This window comes from Hemitrygon akajei, chromosome 17 (genome assembly GCF_048418815.1).
Source record: "Hemitrygon akajei chromosome 17, sHemAka1.3, whole genome shotgun sequence".
Classification (NCBI taxonomy): Eukaryota; Metazoa; Chordata; class Chondrichthyes; order Myliobatiformes; family Dasyatidae; genus Hemitrygon; species Hemitrygon akajei.
This window is the reverse complement of record NC_133140.1, coordinates 58,021,040-58,044,283: the sequence shown is the minus strand read 5'-3', so window position 1 is coordinate 58,044,283 and position 23,244 is coordinate 58,021,040. Positions and strand designations below refer to the sequence as shown.

General features: G+C 39.0%; 1 protein-coding gene across 1 annotated transcript in view; it reads left to right on the top strand.

The window, feature by feature from the left end:
- Positions 1-23,244, top strand: part of cpne7 (copine VII) — a 145,329-nt gene that overhangs the window by 78,536 nt on the left and 43,549 nt on the right. The window contains exons 5-11 of the mRNA XM_073070216.1: positions 3,342-3,416; positions 5,692-5,775; positions 9,790-9,879; positions 11,677-11,775; positions 12,446-12,532; positions 13,791-13,854; positions 18,141-18,270. Of these exons, the coding sequence (XP_072926317.1) occupies positions 3,342-3,416; positions 5,692-5,775; positions 9,790-9,879; positions 11,677-11,775; positions 12,446-12,532; positions 13,791-13,854; positions 18,141-18,270 (629 nt within the window). The remainder of the gene's footprint in view (positions 1-3,341; positions 3,417-5,691; positions 5,776-9,789; positions 9,880-11,676; positions 11,776-12,445; positions 12,533-13,790; positions 13,855-18,140; positions 18,271-23,244) is intronic.

Genomic DNA, 23,244 nt, shown 5'->3' with positions numbered 1-23,244 from the left:
TTTTACATTCTACTTGGTCTTGCTCTAAAATTCAACCTTTTTGGACAAATTTAAGAGTTTTACTGGAACAAATCATTGGAATACAACTTCCACACAACCCAACATTACTTTTACTAGGTAATATTGAAGGGATAAAACCGATATCCAGATTGAATAAATATCAGAAAGAATTTATAAAAATTGCATTGACAGTAGCCAAAAAAGCTATTGCAGTGACTTGGAAATCGGATACATACCTAAGTATAGATCGTTGGAAGAACGAAATTTATGGCTGTATTCCACTTGAAAAAATCACTTACAATTTAAGAGATAAATATGAAACATTTTTGAAAATTTGGCGCCCTTATTTACAAAAGACAGGATTAAATATATAGGTGCTCCGAAGATGAAATAATTGGTTACTTGGGGAAAGAAATAAATGCATACACTAAAGTTATTACGAACTCCGTGGAGCGTGTGGGGATCTTCCAATATCCAGGCATTCCCTTTTTTTTTTTCTCTTTCTTTTTTTTTAGGGATGTTAGGGGGGAGGGGTTAAGGGGAGGGGGGCTGGGTAACATTTTTTTTTTTTTCTTATACACTTTTATTCTGTAACTATTTGAAAACAATAAAAAAAGTTTAAAAAAAAAAAAAAGGAACTCATCATAACTCGGAAAGTGAGAAATTGAGCATGTTTTAAGTTGCAGAGAGGTTGGGGGTTGTGGATGTCAGCCATGGAGTGTTGATTAAAGCTGACAAAGCAGCATTTACTCTGACGTTCTCTGAAGAGGACACCCTATCCTTTGAAGGCAATGGAAGATGTTTTGTCAGACCTTTATGGTTTGTAACTCCAGAAATTCATCTAAAGAAAAACATGGGGAAAATGTTTTTACTTTAAGTGAGGCACACACACATGATGCAGTGGTGTGATGATGTATGTCGTTCATGTAGTTTTACATATGACCTGTAATGAATTATGTAAACAACAAAGAATGCTTAATAAAACAACATATTTACAATATTACTCAAATATTGCTGAAATATTAAATACACAGCAAGTTCTAAGTATGGTAAAATATTTCAGTGAGCTGCACTCAGAGTATGGGTTCTTGCATGTAGAGCTTGGGGTCAAGGGCTTCGGTATATTGTTCAGTTGCTATCAGTGGAGAAAATATAATCAAGTATTACCAGTTTTTAGTGGAATTTCAGACAGGTTGTGTGCTCTCTTGGTGGGCAGTACTCAACCTTCATATAACCATATAACAATTACAGCACGGAAACAGGCCATCTCGGCCCTTCTAGTCCGTGCCAAACACTTACTCTCACCTAGTCCCACCTACCTGCACTCAGCCCATAACCCTCCATTCCTTTTCTGCCCACATACCTATCCAATTTTACTTTAAATGACAATACCAAACCTGCTTCTACCACTTCTACTGGAAGCTCATTCCACACAGCTACCACTCTCTGAGTAAAGAAATTGCCCCTCATGTTACCCTTAAACTTTTGCCCCCTAACTCTCAAATCATGTCCTCTAATTAATCTGATTTAACGTACCATTCTTTGAGGATGCGGAAATTGTTGAATTAGATCTTGAACCACAGCCAAGAGCCCTAAATAATCAGAAATAGAAAGAGACAAGTGAAGATGAGCAAACAATGACTGAAGTTCTAAATGAGAGTAATCTTCACATGGTCACCAGCGATAACCTATAGCCAGATCCAACAGCAGTCAATGCTGAGGCCAACAGGTGTTTGCAGTGCTGGTCACCCAGATGAACAAGTTCTGTAGGTTTTGCAGAATGTGATGCATGGAGGTGGGAGTGAAATGCTGCTGGCTGGATGTCATGAACAAACAGGTGAACGAGTTAGAGAGACAGCCAGTGCAATAGTTTGCTTTGGGACAGCATTAAAAGTTACTGTCAAAATCTAGCTGGTTGTCTATGTTGTGGTACTTCAATATATTGATGACGAGGAAGAACTGATGTTGTTGCTGGGAGAATTACCAAACAGCAAAGAAAAGCAAATCTGCTGAAAGGAGAGAGACATTGTGCACAAATTGAGAAGAAACTACTTATTGTGATCTTTCATGTGGAAAAGTTTCAGATCCCTTATCAAGGACTCAAAAGTTGAGGAAATCAATGTGGCGAGGCATATTCTGGTTTCTTGGAGCATGAGATCAAGGAGTCTGCTTGTCAGGATGATATGATGTTGTGCTTGAAATGATTGATTCTGACAGAATGAAACGTGACACAGCATGAGATTGAAACAGTTAGCAGATCATACTTCCAAGCTGAGGTGACCCGGTCATTGAAAGGATAACTGTACCAGGTTATGAAGGAACACCATGGTTAACTGCTTTCATTCCTGATATCTTAACAGTTCACCAAGTACAATGCATCCATTTTTTAAAGATAAAATTCATATTGTCATATGTAAACTAGATGGTGGTTGGAATAGTCCGTTTTAATGGCAGGTCACATAATATTATATAAAGTAGGTGAAATGGCTTGAGAGAGAGAGTTATAAAGGGAAAAGAAGAAAAAGTAAAGAGAAATATTCTTTAAACTTTACAGTGATAATTAAAATATGTACACCACCCTTGCATTGGTTAGCTTTTAGAGCGATGTGGTAATTTGGCCTCAAAGATTCGTGACTGAGACGAGAATAAACTTCTCCTTCCCGATTGTTGTGTATCGTTGCAGTTCTCTACTCAAGGAGGCCTTTGAGGAAGTCACTGTGTTTTATCCGGTAGATTTTTAGATAATTATGGAATCACAGAATTGTGGGCATTGCAGAAGGAAGTGGCACTGAACTAAAAGATCAGGCAGGAACTTAATGAATGACTAAACAGGCACCAGGGGCTGAATGCTCTTTTAAGGCCAAGATTAAGACTTATGAGCCATGAAAATTCGACAAAAAGGGACAAGACAAATGTTTCTGGTGAATTCCATGAGCACTTGTCATCTGAATGCGTCATATTCATGTGAGAACCTGTCTCAATGTTGAATCTCACAGGGAGAGAGATACCATGTTGTCCTACTTCTGGTACAAAGCAATGCAAGCTTCACCCTGCTGATTTCCAAGCTGGACAACTGTATCCACAAGTTACTATTTGATTTGCTCTATAATAGTGGAGAACACTGATATCTCAATAGTATCCTCTCCCACAGAATCAGTCAAGTGACAGCAATTGCTTTGAAGTATGCCATTAATTCTCATATACAATTATCATTTTGGTGACTGTTTCTCTTTATGAACAATAGAACTTTCACCATTGTTCAGCTTGTCAATCCATTGTGTAAACTGTGAGATTTATCTAACTCTAATGTAACAATCATGCATTGTCTTTTATGCTCACAGGTTATTGCAGAGGAAATAAATGGAAACAATGGCTATGTGGAATTAGCCTTCTGTGCTAAGAAACTGGATGACAAGGTATGTGGATTTAAGGCAGTAAACTGAACATAAAACATTTAAAAAAATAAGAACATAAGCGGGTGATCCAATCTTGGTGTTAGTGTCACTTTCCCGCTCTCTGCCCAACTTCTCCATAGTTTAATTGTCTGTCAGTCTCCATCAGACTACATCCAATGACTCGGTCTGGATCAGAGAATTCTGAAGATTCACAGGCCTCTGGCAGTAAGCCTCGACATCTCTGTCTGAAAATAGTAACTCCATATTCTGAAACGATTCCCTCATAGTCCTAGGCACCGTATTAATGGAAAAGTAATTGCAACATCTCACTTGTCAATCCCACTAGGAATCTTATATTTTTCAATAAGATCACTTCATTCTTCTGCACTCCAGTGAGTTTAAGCCCAGCCTGCTCACCCTTTCTTCATACTTCAAACTTATTATCCTGTGAATTTACCTATAGAACCCCTGTGCACCATGTCTATACTGTACTTACTTCCTTAAAACCAAATCAAGGCTGAGACCCACAAGTGTGCTGCAAAAATGCATCAAAATCCCTCTATGTTTATGTTCCATTCCTCTTACAAGGAAGTCAAGTACTTTGTTAATCTTCCTCATTATTTGCTCAACTGTATGCTAATCTTTTGTATTTTATATACTGGATGGAACCCTCAGATTCCTTTGTACAATATTTTGTGGAACACTCTGTTTAAATAATAATTTGCTTTCTTATCCATCTTTCCCAAATGGATAACCTCATATTTTTCCACATTGTTTCCATCTATCAACTTAGGCTCATCACTGAGTCTATCGACACCTCATTGCACAACTTGCTAAACCCATCCATCCCCTACATATTCAACAAAATTGGCTACCATGTATATAGTCCCTTCATCCAGTTAAAAAACAAATACAGCAAACAGTTTATGAAACAGTCTTCACAATTTTGTGAGTCAATCCTATTGATTATACAATCTTGTTTACATAAATACTTGAAGTTAAAATGTTAACTTTGAACGATTTTTCTTTTTGTGAAGTTAAGCATATTAGATCTGAAAAAATTTACTCAAGGTATATGAGAATTAAACCTTAATGTTGAATTGTTTCTGAATAACCAAATGTGCATTAGTGCTTTCCACCAACTACTCTCTCCACTTTTAGAAACAGATTCATCCTTAATGCTTCATGACAGTCAAATAAAATTTTAATCTGTTGATTTGAGAATATGGACCAAGGGGTTCCAGTCCTATAAACGGATCCTTTTAAATGTGACCAAAATTAAAAGAAGCTTTGTCCCCAAGTTGTTTTCAGTAAAAATCATGAATAATCTGTACTGCTAAAATAAGATGATTAAATGCATCAGCTTCCCACCCACAAAATTACATTCTCCAAAATTTCCCTGCAATATTTTTAGTTTTTTTGCATGAGTTAAATAATGGTCTGGTTCTTGCTCTTATACTGATGATGCACTCAGGGAGATGAACTTGATTACACCTTTCCATTTACTCATTGTAACTACAACAGGTAGTGAGTGACAGTTCTGCTGCTGCTATATCTGCCCATGTTTTGTTGACAGAGTGGGAGAGCTGTCAAATAATTTCACCCTCTTAGATATTACATGAAAATAATGCAAAGGGGCAGGCAGAAGGTTACAAATCAGCAGGACTTTGCACAATGGGATTTCGTTCATGTGATTTTTGTTGAATTTGGGAGCCGTGAATAATTGTTTGAAATGTTCTGAAACATGAAATAACTAGGTCATAGTTAATTGGTTTGAGTTTTGTTTGGAGTATTTCTCTCTAATTGTGTAACGTGTCTAAATATATTTCTATTTTCCTATGATCCACCTGCAGGTATTTTTGATCTTATTAATTTTACATCCTATGTAAATTCAGGTTGGTTCACTTGTCACGTCAATCATTTCAAAATTGCCTTGAAGCTAATGATTTATTTATTTATTTTGCAATATGGAGTAGGCCTTTGCAGCCCCTTGAGCCACGTCACCACGGCAACTCCTGACAAATCCGAATAATCCTAACCTAATCATGGGACAATTTACAACGACCAATCAACCTACCCGGTACTTCTTTGGACTGTGGGAGGAAACCAGAGCATCCAGGGAAAACTCACACATTCCATGGGGAGGACGTACAGGCTCCTTACAGAACAGCCCCAGAATTGAACTCCGAAATCCGCAACACGCTGGACTGTGATAGTGTTGCGCCAACCACTATGTTACCATGGCGCCCATATGGTCAACAGAAAAGCAATAAGTGTTTCATTCATATCATTACAGGATCTTTTCAGCAAATCAGATCCTTTTCTGGAGATATACAGGATTAATGATGATAAGAGTGAGCAACTTGTCTACAGGACAGAGGTATGTAAAATATGTGAGGAATTTCCAAAAAGTACTTACAGCAGTCTTTCATGTCTCAGGGAACCTGCATAAAAATTATTAATTCTACAGCTCATGGTATGTTAGCAGGATCAGTCAGTTGTAGATATAATAATCCAAAAATAATTGTCAATGCTCTTTTGAGTAGAGAATGAATTTTTAGCCAACCTTTCTTGTACAAAACAGGTGGTTAAGCTTAGCTTACCTTTCTTGAAGTTAATCTCTTTTTTTCCCTTACATAAATTTTAAAAACTCATAAAGCAAACATAATGAGCACACATGGATTTCACCATCAATTGACATGAGACAATTTCTATCCTTGCTCTTGATGCTTCTTAAACAAAAAGAAGCTTGCTCACACATGTAAGAAGTTGAAAACTGCAACAAAATGTTCACTGCTTTCCAATGAATGGCAGGATGCTCTTCTTTCACAGAAATCCAGAATTTGTCCAGAGGCAGGTCAGTAAATCTCACAAATTTCTTCCTCTTCTCTCGAAGTCAAGCTCTCAGGCTGAGCAGAAGATTCAGGGAAATGGTCCCTAACCCTGTCATACACTTGTGCTGAGAGGAAGGAAAAATTACTATTCAATTTTGTTCTCTAGTTCTCCCAGGTGGTTTTCAATAAGACTTGAAACTTTCTGATCCTCCCTCACTCTCAAGCCCAAGCAGCAGTGGAAACATTTCAAGATTTCCTTTTGCAACACGATTTTTCCAAAGATCGTGTGGATAGTCAGAGGCTTTTTCCCAGGGTTGAAATGGCTAACCCGAGAGGGCACAGTTTTAAGGTGCTTGGAAGTAGGTACAGAGGAGATATCGGGGTAAGTTTTTGTGCAGAGAGTGGTGAGTACGTGGAATGGGCTGCCGGCAATGGTGGTGGAGGCGGAAACGATAGGGTCTTTTAAGAGACTCCTGGACATGTATATGGAGCTCAGAAAAATAGAGGCGTATGTGTGTGTTGCTTGAATTTCCAACATCTGCAGATTTTCTCTTGTTTGTGAAGTGACATGAAGATTATTTTTTAAAGCAAATAGTTAGATCCTGAAGGTAAACTACTACAGATTGGAGTGGAGGCATTCAAATGGGAGCTGGATGATTATGTAACAGAAAAGAAGCTGGAGGGCATTGTGTAGAGGGCAGGGACCAGCCAGATAGTTCGAACATTAAGCAGTTACATACTTTATGAGCAAATTTGCCTTCTTCTGAGCTATAAACATACTGTAAATAAGGAATGTGAAATATTAAACATATGAATAAATAAACTTAGTGACAACAAAGTGAGTGCAGAGTTGGTTAGCAGGTTATAGATCAATTTGGAATCACTAATCTGAACATGCAATGTTTCCAAAGAAGAAGGGAAGGCAATATAGTGACTGCATTAAAACTAGGAAGAGCATGCTTTTAAGAGCTTATATTGCTTTTAACATATAAATTGTGGTCTGTACAGAACCAATATATTGTAGAACTCTGATAGTCTGCTAATTGTTTATGAATCCTGCTGGTTTTGCATCTGGTTGGACCTGGTGCAGTTCCCCACATCTCCAAGGGGTTGAATGGGCTGGCCCGGCTACTATTTCTATTGTTCATACTGTATGTCCTAAGAAAAAAGATATAGTCTCTTTCTACGTGATTTCATTTATAATGGTCTCATATATAATTTTTTGGTGTCAATCACAAATCAAAACACCTTTCAAATCTTGAACCTAACCAGACAAAAGAAAGTTTCCAGCATTTCAAATAGTATCTTTAAAAGAACAGAACTATATTTTGTACATTAAATCCAGGGATGGAGAATTTTTTCTTATATAAATGCTGTGCAGTCCAAGGTCTAGCTTGCTTCGATGTTAACAAGGCTGCAAAATACTATAGCAAAGAATTTTTAGTGTGCTTGTCACTTAAATGCTAGCATGCACTGTGATGTACATTGCAGAATGACAATTCTAATCGCTATTTTTGAAGCAGGTGCCTACGAAGACTAATGAACATATTCTATTGTTAGTTTAAAAAATATTCTGTTTGAGCTGGTTATGTATGGCAGTCCTCATTAAAGTTATCAATAATAGAATAAGACAGCTTTCTAAACTTATGTAGAACGAATGAAGGTGCTTCTTAGAAATTTGACAAAGAAGAATTGTTGCTATGCTAATCAGTTGACAAAAAAAAAGAGAGAGAAGTTTGGCCAAAGAGATGAGGGTTACGGAACAACATGAGGAAGCCAAGAGAGGCAGCAAATGTTTTTTGAGATGTTTCTGGGGCGACGAGTGGGGGTGGGTTGTTGTGGAAGAAGGGGAGGCTGGTAGTGACTGAGGGATTGACATGATATTTCATTTGCCATTTGTGCCAGATTAGGAAACACATTCACATAAATCCTGGAATATTTCTTAAAATCAATTTAAAATATATAGGGGGGGGGGTGATTGATAAGTTTGTGGTCTAAGGTAGAAGGAGTCAATTTTAGAAAACCTAGCACATTTATTTTTCAACATAGTCCCCTCCTACATTTACACACTTAGTCCAGCGGTCGTGGAGCATACAGATCCCTTCTTTGTAGAAGTGGTCCACAGCATGGGGTGATTGATAAGTTCGTGGCCTGAGGTAGAAGGAGATAAGTTATTAAGTTCAAACTTTCTTCATTATCACTCAAAGAGTGCATGTAACGACAGCGTCTTGGACCTCCAGGTGGTCCACAGCAGGGGTGATTGATAAGTTTGTGGCCTGAGGTGGAAGGAGATACAGCTCTCGTTACATGCACGGGTACGTGCACAGATGAAAACGCAGAAAGTTTGAAGTTAATAACTCATCTCCTTCTACCTTAGGCCACAAACATATCAATCGCCCCTGCTGTGGACCACTTCTGGAGGTCCACGATGCCGACTTCTACAAAGAAGGGATCCGTATTCTCCATGACCGCTGGACTAAGTGTGTAAATGTAGGAGGGGACTATGTTGAAAAATAAATGTGCTTGGTTTTCTAAAATTGACTCCTTCTACCTTAGGCCATAAACTTATCAATCACCCCTCGTATAGCGGAAAACTTCTCGAGGAGCTTAATGAATCAGGCAGTATCTGTGCAGGTAAAGGGGCAGTCGATGTTTTGGCTTGAGATCCTGAAGCAGGATTTTTTCCTCCAGCAATTGTTTGAATCTTCATATTAAACATCTGTAATCTCTTGAGTTTCCTTTGGGATTCACAGTGCTGTCGTAAGATTTAAAGAAAGCGATAGGAAACAGGTTCATAATAATTACACCAACTTATCAGATAGAAATAACATGTTGAGAAGAAAGTTATTTCATTGAACAGCTTACTGTGATCTGAAATGCACAGCCTGAAGTGTGGAGGTAGCAGATTCAATAGTAAGTATGAAAGTGGAAGTAGATTTATGCTTAAATTGGAAAGAATTGAAGGTTTGTGAGGAAAGAGAATAGAGACAGTTAAATAGCTCTTTCAAAAAATTGGTATGAACTTACAAATGGGTATATGATTGATTGCTGTAATTCTATAATTTGTATTTCTCTTTCTTTTACATGAAGTATGTACAGTTAAAATGTCTCATGAGGCATTATTAATCAATTTATAATAATCTGTTCAATAGGGTACATAAAGATTTGATATGATATCATTAAAATTATAGGAAGTCATGACCATTTACAAATTGGAAAATAATCTTTCGTGCATTTAATGTGAGAGAAATTTGACAATCATAATTCTATTAATAGTGTATTTTAAGATTGTGAAACATGCAAAGTATTAGTAGAGTACTTTAATTCTACAGCTTAACAGGCTATTGGCCAGGCAATGACTCAACTTTTCTGTTATTTTTTGCTCTCTGTTTACATGTTCATGTAAAATAATGTTCAGCTACTTTCTATGTCAAGTCTGACAAGAAATTAATGACATCGTCAACCCCACTGAAGCAAACCTTTGATTTTTGCTTTTGATGCACAGATGACAAGAACTCAGTGTGATATTGAGAAGTTCTTTCCCCCCTCTGCTTATCCAGGTTATCAAGAACAATTTAAATCCTGTGTGGGAGTCATTTAAAGTTTCCCTGAGTTCACTTTGCAGTTGTGATGAAAAGAGACAACTAAAGGTAGGGATTGTAGAATACTGTCTGTTACATGAATGGTTAAAAGAGTATTTGTTGCATTGTTTGCTAAAGAATATTCCTGTCAGTGCTATTCCAAAATCTCCATGCCTCAGGACTCAGACAGAAGGGTAAAGATAATTTGTATAATTTCATGGAAACTCTTTCTCTTACAGGCACCCTATAATATTTAACATAATTCCCAGATGTAAAATTAAGCAGCAGATTAAGTTTTTATTTCATGAAGGGCCTTTAAAAATGGGCAATGCAACCAATAGCAGGTATAGATGCCTCCTCACTGTGTAAAGGTGAATGCTATGTGCATAACCATGTCAGCAGTGGAAACAACTATGTTTGTACAAACATGTTGAATTTTTATGACCACATTCTCTATGAAATGCTGACTATTGAGAAGAAATTAATTTATGTAGATTTGCAAGACTTGCACAGAGTTCTCAAGTCAAGTCAAGTCACTTTTTATTGTCATTTCGACCATAACTGGTGGTATAGTACCCAGTAAAAACGAGACAATGTTTTTCAGGACCATGGTGTTACATGACACAGTACAAAAACTACACTAGACTACAGACCTACCCAGGACTGCCTGTAGTCTAGTGTAGTTTTTTTCTGTGTTGTTTTTTATGTAATACCTTGCTTCCTCTTTACCTATACTTTGAGAAAATGACGTGACCATGGAGTTTGGTCTTGACATTCCAGTTAGCTCCAACAAGATGCAAACATATTTTAGTACTTACTGGATTAATGTAGACACTTTAATTCAATAGTCTACTTCTATAACCATTGAAATCCATTTACTGTTTGTTTGCTTTAATGATCAAATTAATTTTTAGCATTTTGACACTTTGTGTATAGCAGATAAGCTACACCAATAATAAAAAAGTACTTAGTCATGCTCATCTGCAGAAGAGACCAGATTTTCTTCCTTCCCTGCGTTTGTTTGTTCCAGTTTTATTAAACCGAGCATCTGCCACTTGACACTGCAGTGCCTCTCTGACTTCATCTCTGTAGTTAAGACAGCCAAGCTTTAAATGGCAGCAGATCGGAACATTTCATTAACAATGCATGGAGCAGTTTTACCAAACAGCGATAACAGTGCTCTTAAAGTGCAAGTACTGTATTAAAGTCACCAGTCCAAGATCTATGGTCCTCTTTAAAAAAGCAGATTGCACAGTGACGACATAATTGAAGGACTCACGTGCCAGTGTAAACTGAGTTGAAACTTGTTGGTTGCAAGAGGAGAGGTCCATCACCATTCCTTTAACACCATGAGAAAGTCACAGGGATTCGAGATTTTGGTATTGACTGCCCCCACTCCCCCAACACTCATCAGCCACAACTACTTCCACTACTACATCACGGCCCTGGAACTCTCTATGAAATCCCACCAATCCACTCAGATTGTGCCGGCTTTGTATCCCTGATTCTGTTCCCTAAGGCTGTGTATTGCTGGATGATACTAAATGCTTACCAGCTGCTTCCAGGAACTTCTTGACTGTTCTGACATCCTAAATTCTGACTCATTGATTGGTCAGTCTGCCTAGTTTCTACACAGATTATACTGTACCTCTTAAATGTTAACCTTTACTTCGAATATGTTATTTTTGCACTTAGGTTTCAACGTACATTAATCTGTCGTTACATTTACAGCCCTTTTCAGAATTAACCAAGTTCCTTACTCTTAATTCATTATGATTACCAAATTTTGATCTTGTCCTCCATTTTCCCGATGTAAGGAAGCAAAAAATACGTCACTTGATGTTCAGTTTAATTCTGTCTCTTCAGTGTTTGGTCTGGGATTATGATAGCCGTGGGAAACATGACTTCATTGGAGAGTTTTACTCCACTTTTGAGGAACTGCGGAAGGCAATGGGAGAAAACAAGGTAAATAATGTTTTTGGATATTTGGATTTTTGTTCCATCTACTACATAAGTCGCTTCATGTTATAAAAAATGTCCCACCATCCAAGGTGTTTCAGTGGAGAGACAGGGAACAATGTGCTTTTCTGAAAAAGCTAATGTAGGGTTTGGGAATATTGAAGTTGGAACAGTATTTGGGCCTCTATGAAGCTGCTGGTCTTATGTGTGTTATTAGTTCTGCATTTATTTAGACATGAAACCTCAACCATTATTTGTGAAAACACAGCCTGTTGCACACTAGATTGACTGAACAAAGTAATTAACAGATGAAATGTTGAACTTGTGAGTGACTGTACTGGGGTTCAATGTCACATTATCTGCTCTATAATCAGTGGCAGGATGTTTTGTTCCACCTGCTGCATAAGTTGCTTCATGTTATGATCTAAATTGTTAGTGGTATTCCCCACTGCTGTGTTATTTAACTTGATGAATATTTAAATGCCTCCATCCTCAACTAACGCATCGTCTGTCTTCGTGTGCATAGCAACCATTTTGTCAGCATACATTTCTAAACCCAAAGGTACTTCAGACAAAATTTTGGAGCACATTTAGAATTACAAATGATCTGTTGTGAGTGGCAGATTGGCTTATATAATGATTTAGTGATCCAATTGGGGCCTTCTCTTTTCATCAGATCCACTGGGACTGTGTTAATCCAAAATATAAAGCAAAAAAGAGACATTATAAAAATTCTGGAACTGTCATACTGAAAGATTGTAAGGTAAGGTGAACCAGAATGATATAAAGTTTGAATTGCCTAGATGTAAGTGAAGACCGATCTAGATGTTCATTTTTTTTCTATGAAACATTGACTACAAGTTCAAAAAGGTTCAGTGGCTGGTCATCCTAAAAACACAAAGATTGTTGCAGAACTCTCATCTATCCTGTTCTTCTCCAGGGAATTCTCAGCAGAAGTGCCTCCATAAGTAGCAGCACTGACTTTGGGGAAGTTTATTTATGAGATATATATTTTTTGTTCCTTCCAAAACAGTTCATAGGAGCATAAGAACGTAAGAGACAGCAATAAGAATGGGCCACTCTGTCATTCAGCTGAGCTTTTACCTCAGGGGTACTTCCCTGCATTAGCTTATTACCTCTTTATTTCCTTAATGTTAAAAAATCGATGGATCTCAGTCTGTTTCTGTTTCTTCTCTTCATTAAGAAGCATTGATTTACTTGCAACTAATTTAACTCAATATTCTGATAGAAAGACAGAAGAAATAAAAATCTAAAATTCCCTCCAAAGCCGTTCCATGTCCAATTTGTGCGGTGTGTGAATTTCTAACATGCTGATGCTGCTTAATTGAAAATAAACCACTGAATTAAAGAGTGATAGGCTGTGAAAAAGTTATGAATCACATTATTTCAATAGTCTAAGATTTCTATCATTGGTGTTATGCATTTTTTATGAGCAGTTTTCTAAAATTATTCAAGGAGCTTTTGCTGAAGAGATCATCCTAAGTAATATATTTAGTTTCACTCAGGCTCCAACAGTCAACAGAAAATCAGGAGGAGCCAATTTGAAAGAAAACTTGATTTAAAATGGAGTGTTGTTTTAATTAAAACAGCCTGTCATGGTACAGCTTTTGCTGGACAACCTTGCATTCAAAAGTATTGAGGTTAAAATTGTGATAAAAGCCCAAGTGAGTTTTATTATGAGGGAAGTCAGTCACTTAGGACTACACTTAATCCAGACCTTTATAAGCCTTTAAGCAAATTGTTACTCATTTATTTCAAGTAATTCTTTAGCACACATTCATCCCTGACAAACTGATATCATTAAAATATAATCAACCAGAAAAAGACACATAATCTACTTGGACTGCATTAATCCAAAATTAAATAGGTTTAATTGACGATTATGAATCACATGAACAGATTGAGGGGTCTTATTCACAAAAGATTATTAATCATTATATCTTGTGTATTGAACTGATTTACTTCTCTTGGACTAACAACCCATTTTTTCTGTGTTAAAGTTGCACAGGGTATATTCCTTTTTAGATTACATAATGGGAGGATGCCAGATTCACTTTACGGTAGGTCAATAGTTATTATGTTTTTAAAACTGCTTTCCAGTTTTGATGTTTCTCTGCCTTTGAAGATGGACACTTGATTTTACTTGAATTGTTGAAAGTGAACATCAGTTATGAGTTTACCGAAGGTTTGTATCGACACTTTCTGATTTCCAAGCTGGTTACAAAATTGTGGGGAAAAAGTTGCACTTTATTTTTGTTTAAGTTACAACCATGTGTAGAAGAAAAGTAATGATTCTGGATAAGTAAAAAAAAATGAAGAAGTAGCAATTAAATGGGAGCATACTGTTGATCCTATTTGAACGTATTCATTTTGATGTAAGGCTAGAACCCAACTCGTAACTGCAGAAAGTCCTTTGTTGCACTGGGTACTTTGAAGAGTGAAATATGACTGTGAGGAACAACAGCATTTCATATCCCTCTCTAAACACCACCCCCTTCAGTCAGCCAGTGCAGCGTAACTAATGCCGTTGGGTATTGCATCCCAGAAATTTGATAAAGAAACAGCAGTAAGTTTCTGGAAAGGTGACAGAAAGTAAACATCCAGGAGGTGGTCTTGCCATCTGTTTGTTCCCCTTCTCTTTTTGGGTGGTGCCAATGGTAAACTTGGGAGATGTTGTTTAAGAAACCCTTGTTTATTGGCAAACACTGTAGTTACAATGGAGGATGTGAGTGCTTTGGAAAAAGTGCTTTGTCCTGGATGACACTGAATATCTTGAGTGTTGTTGGAATTGTACCCACATAGAGAAGTGTTGAGTATTCTATTGCATTCCTGACCCGTATTTTCTAGGTGGCGGAAGAGCTTTGCATTGTCAGAGAGTGAATTATTCAGCACAGGATATCAATCGGGCTGCAACACCTATCACCAAATTGATTTGGCTGTCCTCTTCCCTCATAACTTTATATACATCCCTCCCAAAGCTCAGCGCTTGGTCATGAAAGATGTCTCCCTGGATGAGGCCCCCTCCACTGTTCCAGGGTGCTTGATGCAGCTTCTCCCCATGAGACTAAATCTCTGCGATAATTTATAGGAGTACATAGGGATTTCATGATCCAGGACTTCAAGGCACTGCAATTGGGGAATTTCAATAATGAAGTAATTTGGACTTTCTTTTGTTAGATCAGTGCCATCTTTCATAAATATTCCCTATTCTGACTTTAAAATAGAGGGAGAATGATGAGGTAAGGGTGCAGGGTTTCAGGTGTTTGAACAACTACTGTACCTTTACCATCTTCCATTGTGGTGGGAATGGTGTTCCTTTCCTCCTGGATTTTCATCCATGTTGATTGTTCTACTTCATACATTTCCGGTAATCTCAAGGACCATTGCTCTCACTTCCCTTATGGAATTGATTTTAATGCACTCAAAGGATGTGTATTTTCATGTCCAAAACTGTCACTGGAACTGCCTGGATAACTGATGATGAAGATACTCCTACATTCTGTTTAATGAGGAGTTTTTTGGAATTTTCCTTGGGTCACTGAAGGAATAACATTCATGTGCCAAGTCAGAATAGTGCACACATCCACGCAGCTGTTGTCTTTGCTCTTCACAGTGGGAGGGGTGGCGGGTTTCAAAGAAGCAGCTAATTTGCCTTATGTTGGGGTCAGTGTCTGTTGAGGTTCGGAGCTGGTAGATCTAGGATAACGATTGGATATGTAGGTGAGCAGGTTATTGGGGAACGAGTGCTGTTTGAGAGTTGCACTTTGCTGATGGGAGGAGTAATTGGCCAAATTGGATTTGTCCTGCTTATGCTTGGGAAAAGTCTCCAAATATTGCTTCAAGGTGCTTGAATGCGTTTGACAGCAATCATGTAAGATGCACCATTTTTGATATTTGGCATGCATGCTATCAGAGTTGTGTCATGTGGTCAGTGGAATGTTCCCAAGCTCCATTTAGCTTGTACGTCTAGCTTGTCTGCCTGCTGAGAATTCACAAATTCTCCTTGACCTCTTTCCCCGAAGTGGTTGCAGTGCATGTATTTTATAAATGGTGTTACAAATTTCCTTTTGTGAGTGAGCATTAATTAGCCATGTGCTGTTACACGAATAACAGTACTGTAGTAATCTCTAATTTGGTTGGCACTTCTACAGGAGAAGCCTACAACATTGTAGAAATTGGAAGTACTTTTGTTATTCAATTTTTTTTTGGTTTGGCATAATTGGGTCCTGAATGTCCACCCACCATCAGAATGCTGCCAGTTTTGTACCTGATCGATGAAGTGGACTTCAGAATGGGACTAGGACCTGCAACCCTTCTACGTGTTGTATTAGCATCCCAATTCTGATGGATGTGAGGCAGGTGGATGAACACATGCCAGTAAAATTGCATCCAAATGGCAATTTCAAATGGGAACAAACTACTCACTCTGCATTTAGTTGGCTCCAAGCCTGATCTTACCATTTTACCTGTGCTTATGCATACTTTAACCATCTCACCTGAATCTGCAGGTGAAGGTGGATGTCATATCTGAATGACAAAGTGCTGATGATTATATAGAAGAAATAACTTTCTGGCTATAATAATGCCTTGATTGCATCTTTTACAGCCTTTGTTTTCTTCTGAAGCATTTATCCTGAAATGTTGATTCACGTGAGCAGATTATATTGCTGAAACTATTTTGAAAAGCCAGTGTGAAACTAGTGTGCAGTACAAACTCGATTTTCAATGGGGATTGCCTTATGCATTAACTATCTCTTTGATGATGAGAAGTAAGAGTTATATAGGGAACGATATTACTCAGGCAGCCCAGAGAAGAGGCACGGGATACTCTGTCACTGCCATAGATAGATCATGCTGCTCCTTTTTATAATATTTTGATGGAGATGTGTGGAAACTGGGATCACTGGAGGATTTCAGCTCAGTGCGAGAATCAAAGTAATGAGTTGTCTCAAGGTTTGTGCACCATTGTAGAGTAATTGGAACATGAAGCCGTTCTGCTTTGGGCTTGTTTGCACTGGAGCCCTTTATAATGTGTCAATTTACAGTGCCTACTTGTATTAAATCACTGATGCCTAACTTGGCATGATAGAGCTTGTGTCTCCAAGCACTTGAATGGGCAATAAATGGTTACAGAAGTGCTGATCCACCTCCATTGGGATCCCTTCACAACCCACCGACATGGAAGACGTTCCCAAAAATCTGGGATTATAAACTTCTTTTTCAAAAACAATGTGAAACAATATATCAACCAAAAGGAATTTCACTCCATAAATATTTAAGCCATTATACTTAAAGTTACTATTTCCTCCAATTGTATGAGTAGAGTGCTGAGATCTGCCAACAAGGTTTTCTCTTCAGTCATTTGAGTATTTTGCTTTGCTTCTTTACAAATAACAAAAATGAATAAGAAAGTGTGAGGCTCTTGGTGTATGATATCACTATAGTAATAGCACTTCATAGTCAGAATTAACTGAGTAACTCTGGGAGTGGGGAGGGAACGGATAGCTTTGCTGGTAACATCAGGCATTTACAGGAGCTGTAGTGCCTGTTTCCCCTTTCCACACTTTTATTTTCTGCAATGGACCAGAAGCAAATTTCTGGAGGCTGATATTGACACCCTCAAAGTGGAAGATCAGGCACAGTCAACACCAGGCACCAGGGAGGCATCAAGCAAACTGCCAAGAAAGCTTGCTTGAAGCATTTTCGCTGAATGATAATCCAGTTCCTGTCACAACACATTACCAATCACACAGCTGCTTCATATTAGAACCCCTGGTGTTTTCCTAAAATCACATTTCCTGTGTGTATCTGTCAAACCAAGCACCCTGCATTAATGTCACCACAGAATCGGTGAACATACACAGTAGGGATGTATCCATTTGGTCCACGTAATCCTCTCTGGTACTGTCACGCCCTCCAAGTGCTAGCAAAACTTGTCCTGTATTTGCTACTCTCTCCTGCTCAACGTCACCAATCAGTGATGACTTAGTACAGGTGGCTTGCTGGAAGCATTCAAAGATTGGCAAGTATTTTGCTCCTGCCATTGGATGTTTGATGTAAAACCCCAGCCATTGTCCATCCCTCTGATGAACAACATGTCACACAGAAAAACAAGTGCATTCTGTTCATTAATCTTGAAGCTCTTTCAATTGCAGGCTACAATTTTTGTAGATATATGTTTCAGTGTGTCTTTCAAGTCTGCTGCAATATATTTGAAATGATGCTTTTCATTCTGATCTATCTGGCATGCGCTTTATTTAGAAAATTGTGCATCTACGAGCTTCTAAAGAGATGTAGCATTCAGAGCCTGGTGCTGTTAATTATGAATTACCACCTTCTATTTTAGGTAGCCATTGACTTCACAGCTTCAAATGGAGACCCACGAAACAGCTGTTCCTTGCATTACATCAATCCTTATCAGCCCAACGAGTATCTGAAAGCACTTATCTCTGTTGGTGAGATCTGTCAAGACTATGACAGGTAATGTTAATCACCCATCAGGAAAGAACCTCACAGTCTAGTAGCTAGTTAGTTATAATGGTGCTCGTTAGTCTCTTTAATTCCAGGTTTCCATTTGAACTTGATGTAAAGCATAAAGTCCTGCATTGTTTTTCTTTTATTTTCTTTGTCTCAACTTTGTAATAGGCCAGCTCAGGCTTGTGAAGTGATTGGAAAATAAATTTTAAAAAGAGGAAAGGAAACTGCAAAATCCCTACTACTTTTAACAATGGAAATTATAGATTAATAGGTATGGATATAACTTACATTTTATTCAGGCCAATTATAATTCTGGAGGAGTTATGCTAACTTATGGAGCTTTTATATAATTGAAAGTTGTAGATTATACTAGTGTAGATCCTGTGAAATAAGGCTTTACAAAAACTAGTTCATGGATGTTTGCCTGCTTTCAAAACAGAGATCACATATTTGAAATGTAGTCACATCGCAACGAAAGCAAACAGTGCTTCTGGGAATGTTAAACAGCTATATCCTTCTAACTTTCAAACACAGCTAATGGCATCCATTAGATTCTCAGTTCTCAGCACTAATGCATGACCACTGATACAACACACTCAGTTCAAAATCCACTTGAGAATTTTATTTTAAAAATCATTAGAATTGATCTGACATAACGACTCTGAAGATTTTACTAAGATCTTACTGAGACTGTTTCACAAATGCTGTAAAACTCAGCTAAGGTAACGATTCAACCCAACACCTCTTAATGCAGTTTATCTGTGAATTCACAGAGTGGGACAGGTGTAGGCAGCATACTAGTGGGGCAGTCTGTGTGACTGTGACGTTTTAAGGGGTTGGACATGCACAAATGTCTCAAATTAGGTGAATGATAAAATGATGGTCTTCCTTTGCTAAAGCTGAGGTAATTTGGAGGTAACCAGCAAGGTGAAGGTGAAGGCCACTCAAGGTTTGCTTGTGAGTAAGTTGATTGTGACTAGAGTTGTTGATGGTGTTGTTCCACCTCAAACTTCCACTCCAGCTCGAGGGGCCAGCTTGAATCTGCAGTTGCTCTGCACATCACAAGTTCTGCAAGTTCTTCATGTGGCATTCTTCCTGTATCTTACTGGAAGGTGACAAGATCTGTACCCATCTCACTGTTGCCTTAAATATTACTTCCAACTGTCCCACCTTTCTCATGGTTGACCCCGGGTGAAGCCAGGGATATTTTATTGGATCAAATAGGCTATAAAAGTGTAAGCAGTTTTCTTTCTGTGATACAGACAATGCATTGCACCCAATCATATTCCCCAGTATTGCTGCTCCAATAACTAAACTGTAAGTCCATGAATCCTACAATTCAACCAAATGGTTCAACTGGTTCCATTTAATATCAGAAAATGTATACAGCACACAACCTGAAATCCTTAACTCCTCACAGACATCCACGAAGCAGAAAAAACATGAAGAATAAATGACAGAAACATTAGAACCCCAAAACATAGGTTTGAATAAAATATTGCCAACCTACTTGTTGGATTTCTTAATGTTATGATTAGGCAGCAGTATTTAAGTATTCGTGACTTTCCCTCAGAATCAAAAGATTGTGGATTCAGGCGTCTTCTGAGATTGAAGTAATTCCTTAGGCCCCTCTTTAGGGGCGGTGTGGGTTCTGAAATGGCTGATGAAGCCAATTTGGCATCTGCAGATTTGACATAATATGGAGCGGGAGATGCTGGAAGGAGGCAGTAGGAATCCTGGAGAGGGGACTCAGGGCTTTCAGGAGTTATTTCTTCAACTATCAGGAATGTCAACAATATGGTAGAGTTGCTATGCTGCCAAAAAGAGCATCCTTAAGGCTTCCCTTTTGCCCACATGGTATTGTGTTATGATGAACTTTGGGATAAGAGAGTCTGCTTAGGAGGTTTGCTGTTGGGCATGCAAATAGTGCAACCTACCAAGACTCTGGCTGACTTCAACAGAGCCTCAACACCAGAGAGATGACACTGACATTGGTTCTTGCACATGGATTGGCAGGGTTTTGTGGAGATGGCACTGGTGGTATTTCTCCAGTACTCTGAGATGTCTGCTGAAGATGTCACATGTTACTGCTGGGAAGACAATGAATTTGTGTTAGGTTGAGATCTCGATTTTCCAGCACTATTTTCCCTGGACAGTTAAAGACTGAAAGATGTAAAGTAATCCACGTTTTCTTTGTTGGATCTTTATTGTCAGATACTATGTTCTGCAGGGAAGTGAGATAGAGCTGGGCTAGGCTGGTAGAGAACTTCTAATTTGCAGATATTGAGTGCAAAGCAAACATCACCTACATACTGAAACTTAATATTGTTGTTAGAATGGACCTTGGTTCTGGATTGGAGATGGGATGGGTTAAATAGTTTCCCATTTGTCCTTCAGATTAGCTTCATTCCACTGTGAAATGTACTGGAGACTGAATTAGTATTGCTGCAAGAGGCATTGAAACAAATGTTTGGATAGTTGTGTGGCTTGCTTGCATGCAAATTGGCACTGACAGTGAGTCTGTGGCGGATGCACTGCTTAAAGATCACTGTTTGTATTCTGTCATCTAGCTGATGTAATATGGAGACAAAATTCTGTAAGCAATCACATTTGAGGATATTTTACAGTCATTTTAAATTGGTACCAGAGATTGGTTGTGAGGTCAGTAACTGCCCTGTACAGTTGTTGAAGATGCTGCCTGTCTTTCCTTTGCAGATTGTGTCTAAGTTGCATCCAACTGGAGGAATTCACACAGTGATGATGGATTTCTCATGACATAGAGGAGAACCATGATGATGACTTACCCTATGACACAGAGCAGTGGGGTCAGTCCTTAGTTTCCTCGGTTGGATTTTTCACCGCAGTGGCAGCTGTCAAGCCCACTGGCTTGTTTTTCTTTTCCCACGTGTAAGGAATAATGTAGGGAAATTGTATCTAAGGTCCTTTCCATTAAAATTGTAGACTTGAGCAAAATCTTGGAATAGAAGGACATCTCTTTATGACAGAGAAGAGGAGGAATTTCTTTAGCCAGAGGATGTGTGAGTCTGTGGAATTCATTGCCTCAGACAGCTGTGGAGGCCAAGTCATTGGCTACATTTCAAATGGAGGTTGACAGGTTATTTATTTGTTTGTTTGTTTATTTATTTAGAGATATTGTGCAGAATAGGCCCTTCAAGCTGCACTGCAACTGTTAACAACCTCGATTTAACCCTAACCTAATCACGGGACAACTCACAGTGACCAGTTATCTTGCCCAGTACATCGGAGACTGTCGGAGGAAACTGGAGAAAACCCACACATTCCATATGGAGGACGTGTAGAGACTCCGTACAGAGGATGCTGGGATTGAACTCCAACAACTTGGGCTGTTATAGCCAACCGCTATGCCACTGTAGCACCCCTAGCAAGGGCGTTAAAGGTCACAGGGAGAAGGTGGGAGAATGGGTTGAAAGGGATAATAAATCAGCTATGAAGGAATGATGGAGCAGATTCAATGGGCCACACGGCCTAATTCTGCTCCTATGTCTTATTATCATCTGCTCCAAAGGCCTCATTGTTTTTCAGTTGACATATGGCCATTTTAGTAAATAGGTTTATTATTGCCATGTGTACAATGCGAAACATGACTTGAATACAGTACAGGTCAATTCACTACTGCTGTGCACTGAGGTAACGCAACATAAAACAGGAACAGAACGCAGAGTGACAGAAAGCGCGGTGCAGATGGAGAATAGGTGCAAGCTCATAATGATTAGATTGTAAGCTCAAGTGGCCATCTTATCATGCTAGGGGGCTGTTCAATAGTCCTATAACAGCGGGATAGAAACTGTCCCTGTGCTTTCAGGCTTTTGTACCTCTGCCTGATGGGAGGGGGAGAAGAGAGTATGTCCAGGGTGGGTGCTGCCTACTTCACTGAGGCAGCAAGAAGTATAGACAGTCCGCGGAAGGGGAGCTGGTTGTTGTGTTGAGCTGGGCTGTGTCCACATCTGTACAGTTTCTTGCAGTCGTGGGCAGAGCAAACCATGACACATCTGGAGAGGCTGCTTTCTATGGCACTTCGATAAAATTGGTGGGGGTCAAAAGGGACATGCCAGGTTTCCTTAGCCTCCTGAGGAGGTAGAAGATGCCAGTGAGATTGCTTAGCTTAATGTCAATATGGTGAAACCAAGATAGTCTATTGGACTTTGAAGCTCTCAATCTGCTTGACCTCAGCACCATTGATGTAAACAGGAGCTTGTACATACCACCCCTTCTTCTTGAGGTCACTGACCTGCTCTTCCAGTTTACTGACATTGGAGGAAAGGCTATTGCCATGATACCATGTCGTTAGGTTCTCCGTCTCCTTCTTGTACTCCGACCCATTATTATTAGAGATACGGCCCGCTACGGTGGTATCTTCTGCAAATTTGTAGATGGAGGTAGAAGCAGAATCTGGCCTTGCAGTCATGAGTAGGGGATTGAGGACACTCCAGTGTTGAGGGTAATCTGGCAGAGGTGTTGTTGCCTATCCATAATGATTGCGGCCTGTTGGTCAGGAGGTCAAGAATCCTGTTGCAGAAGGGGACATCAAGTCCCAGGTCTAGGAGTTTGCTTGGAATTACAGGTCTAGCGGTTTGCTTGGAATTACAGGTCTAGGAGTTTGCTTGGAATTACAGGTCTAGGAGTTTGCTTGGAATTACAGATCTAGGAGTTTGCTTGGAATTACAGGTCTAGGGGTTGGCTTGGAATTACAGATCTAGGAGTTTGCTTGGAATTACAGGTCTAGGGGTTGGCTTGGAATTACAGGTCTAGGAGTTTGCTTGGAATTACAGGTTTAGGAGTTGGCTTGGAATTACAGTAACGAAGGCAAAGCTGGAGTCAATAAACTAACGCAGGTGTCTTTACTCTCCAGATGCTCCAAAGCTGAGTGTAGGACCAGGGAGACAGCTTCTGCTGTAGACCTGTTTCAGCAGTAGGTTGACTAGGAGGCTGGAGATA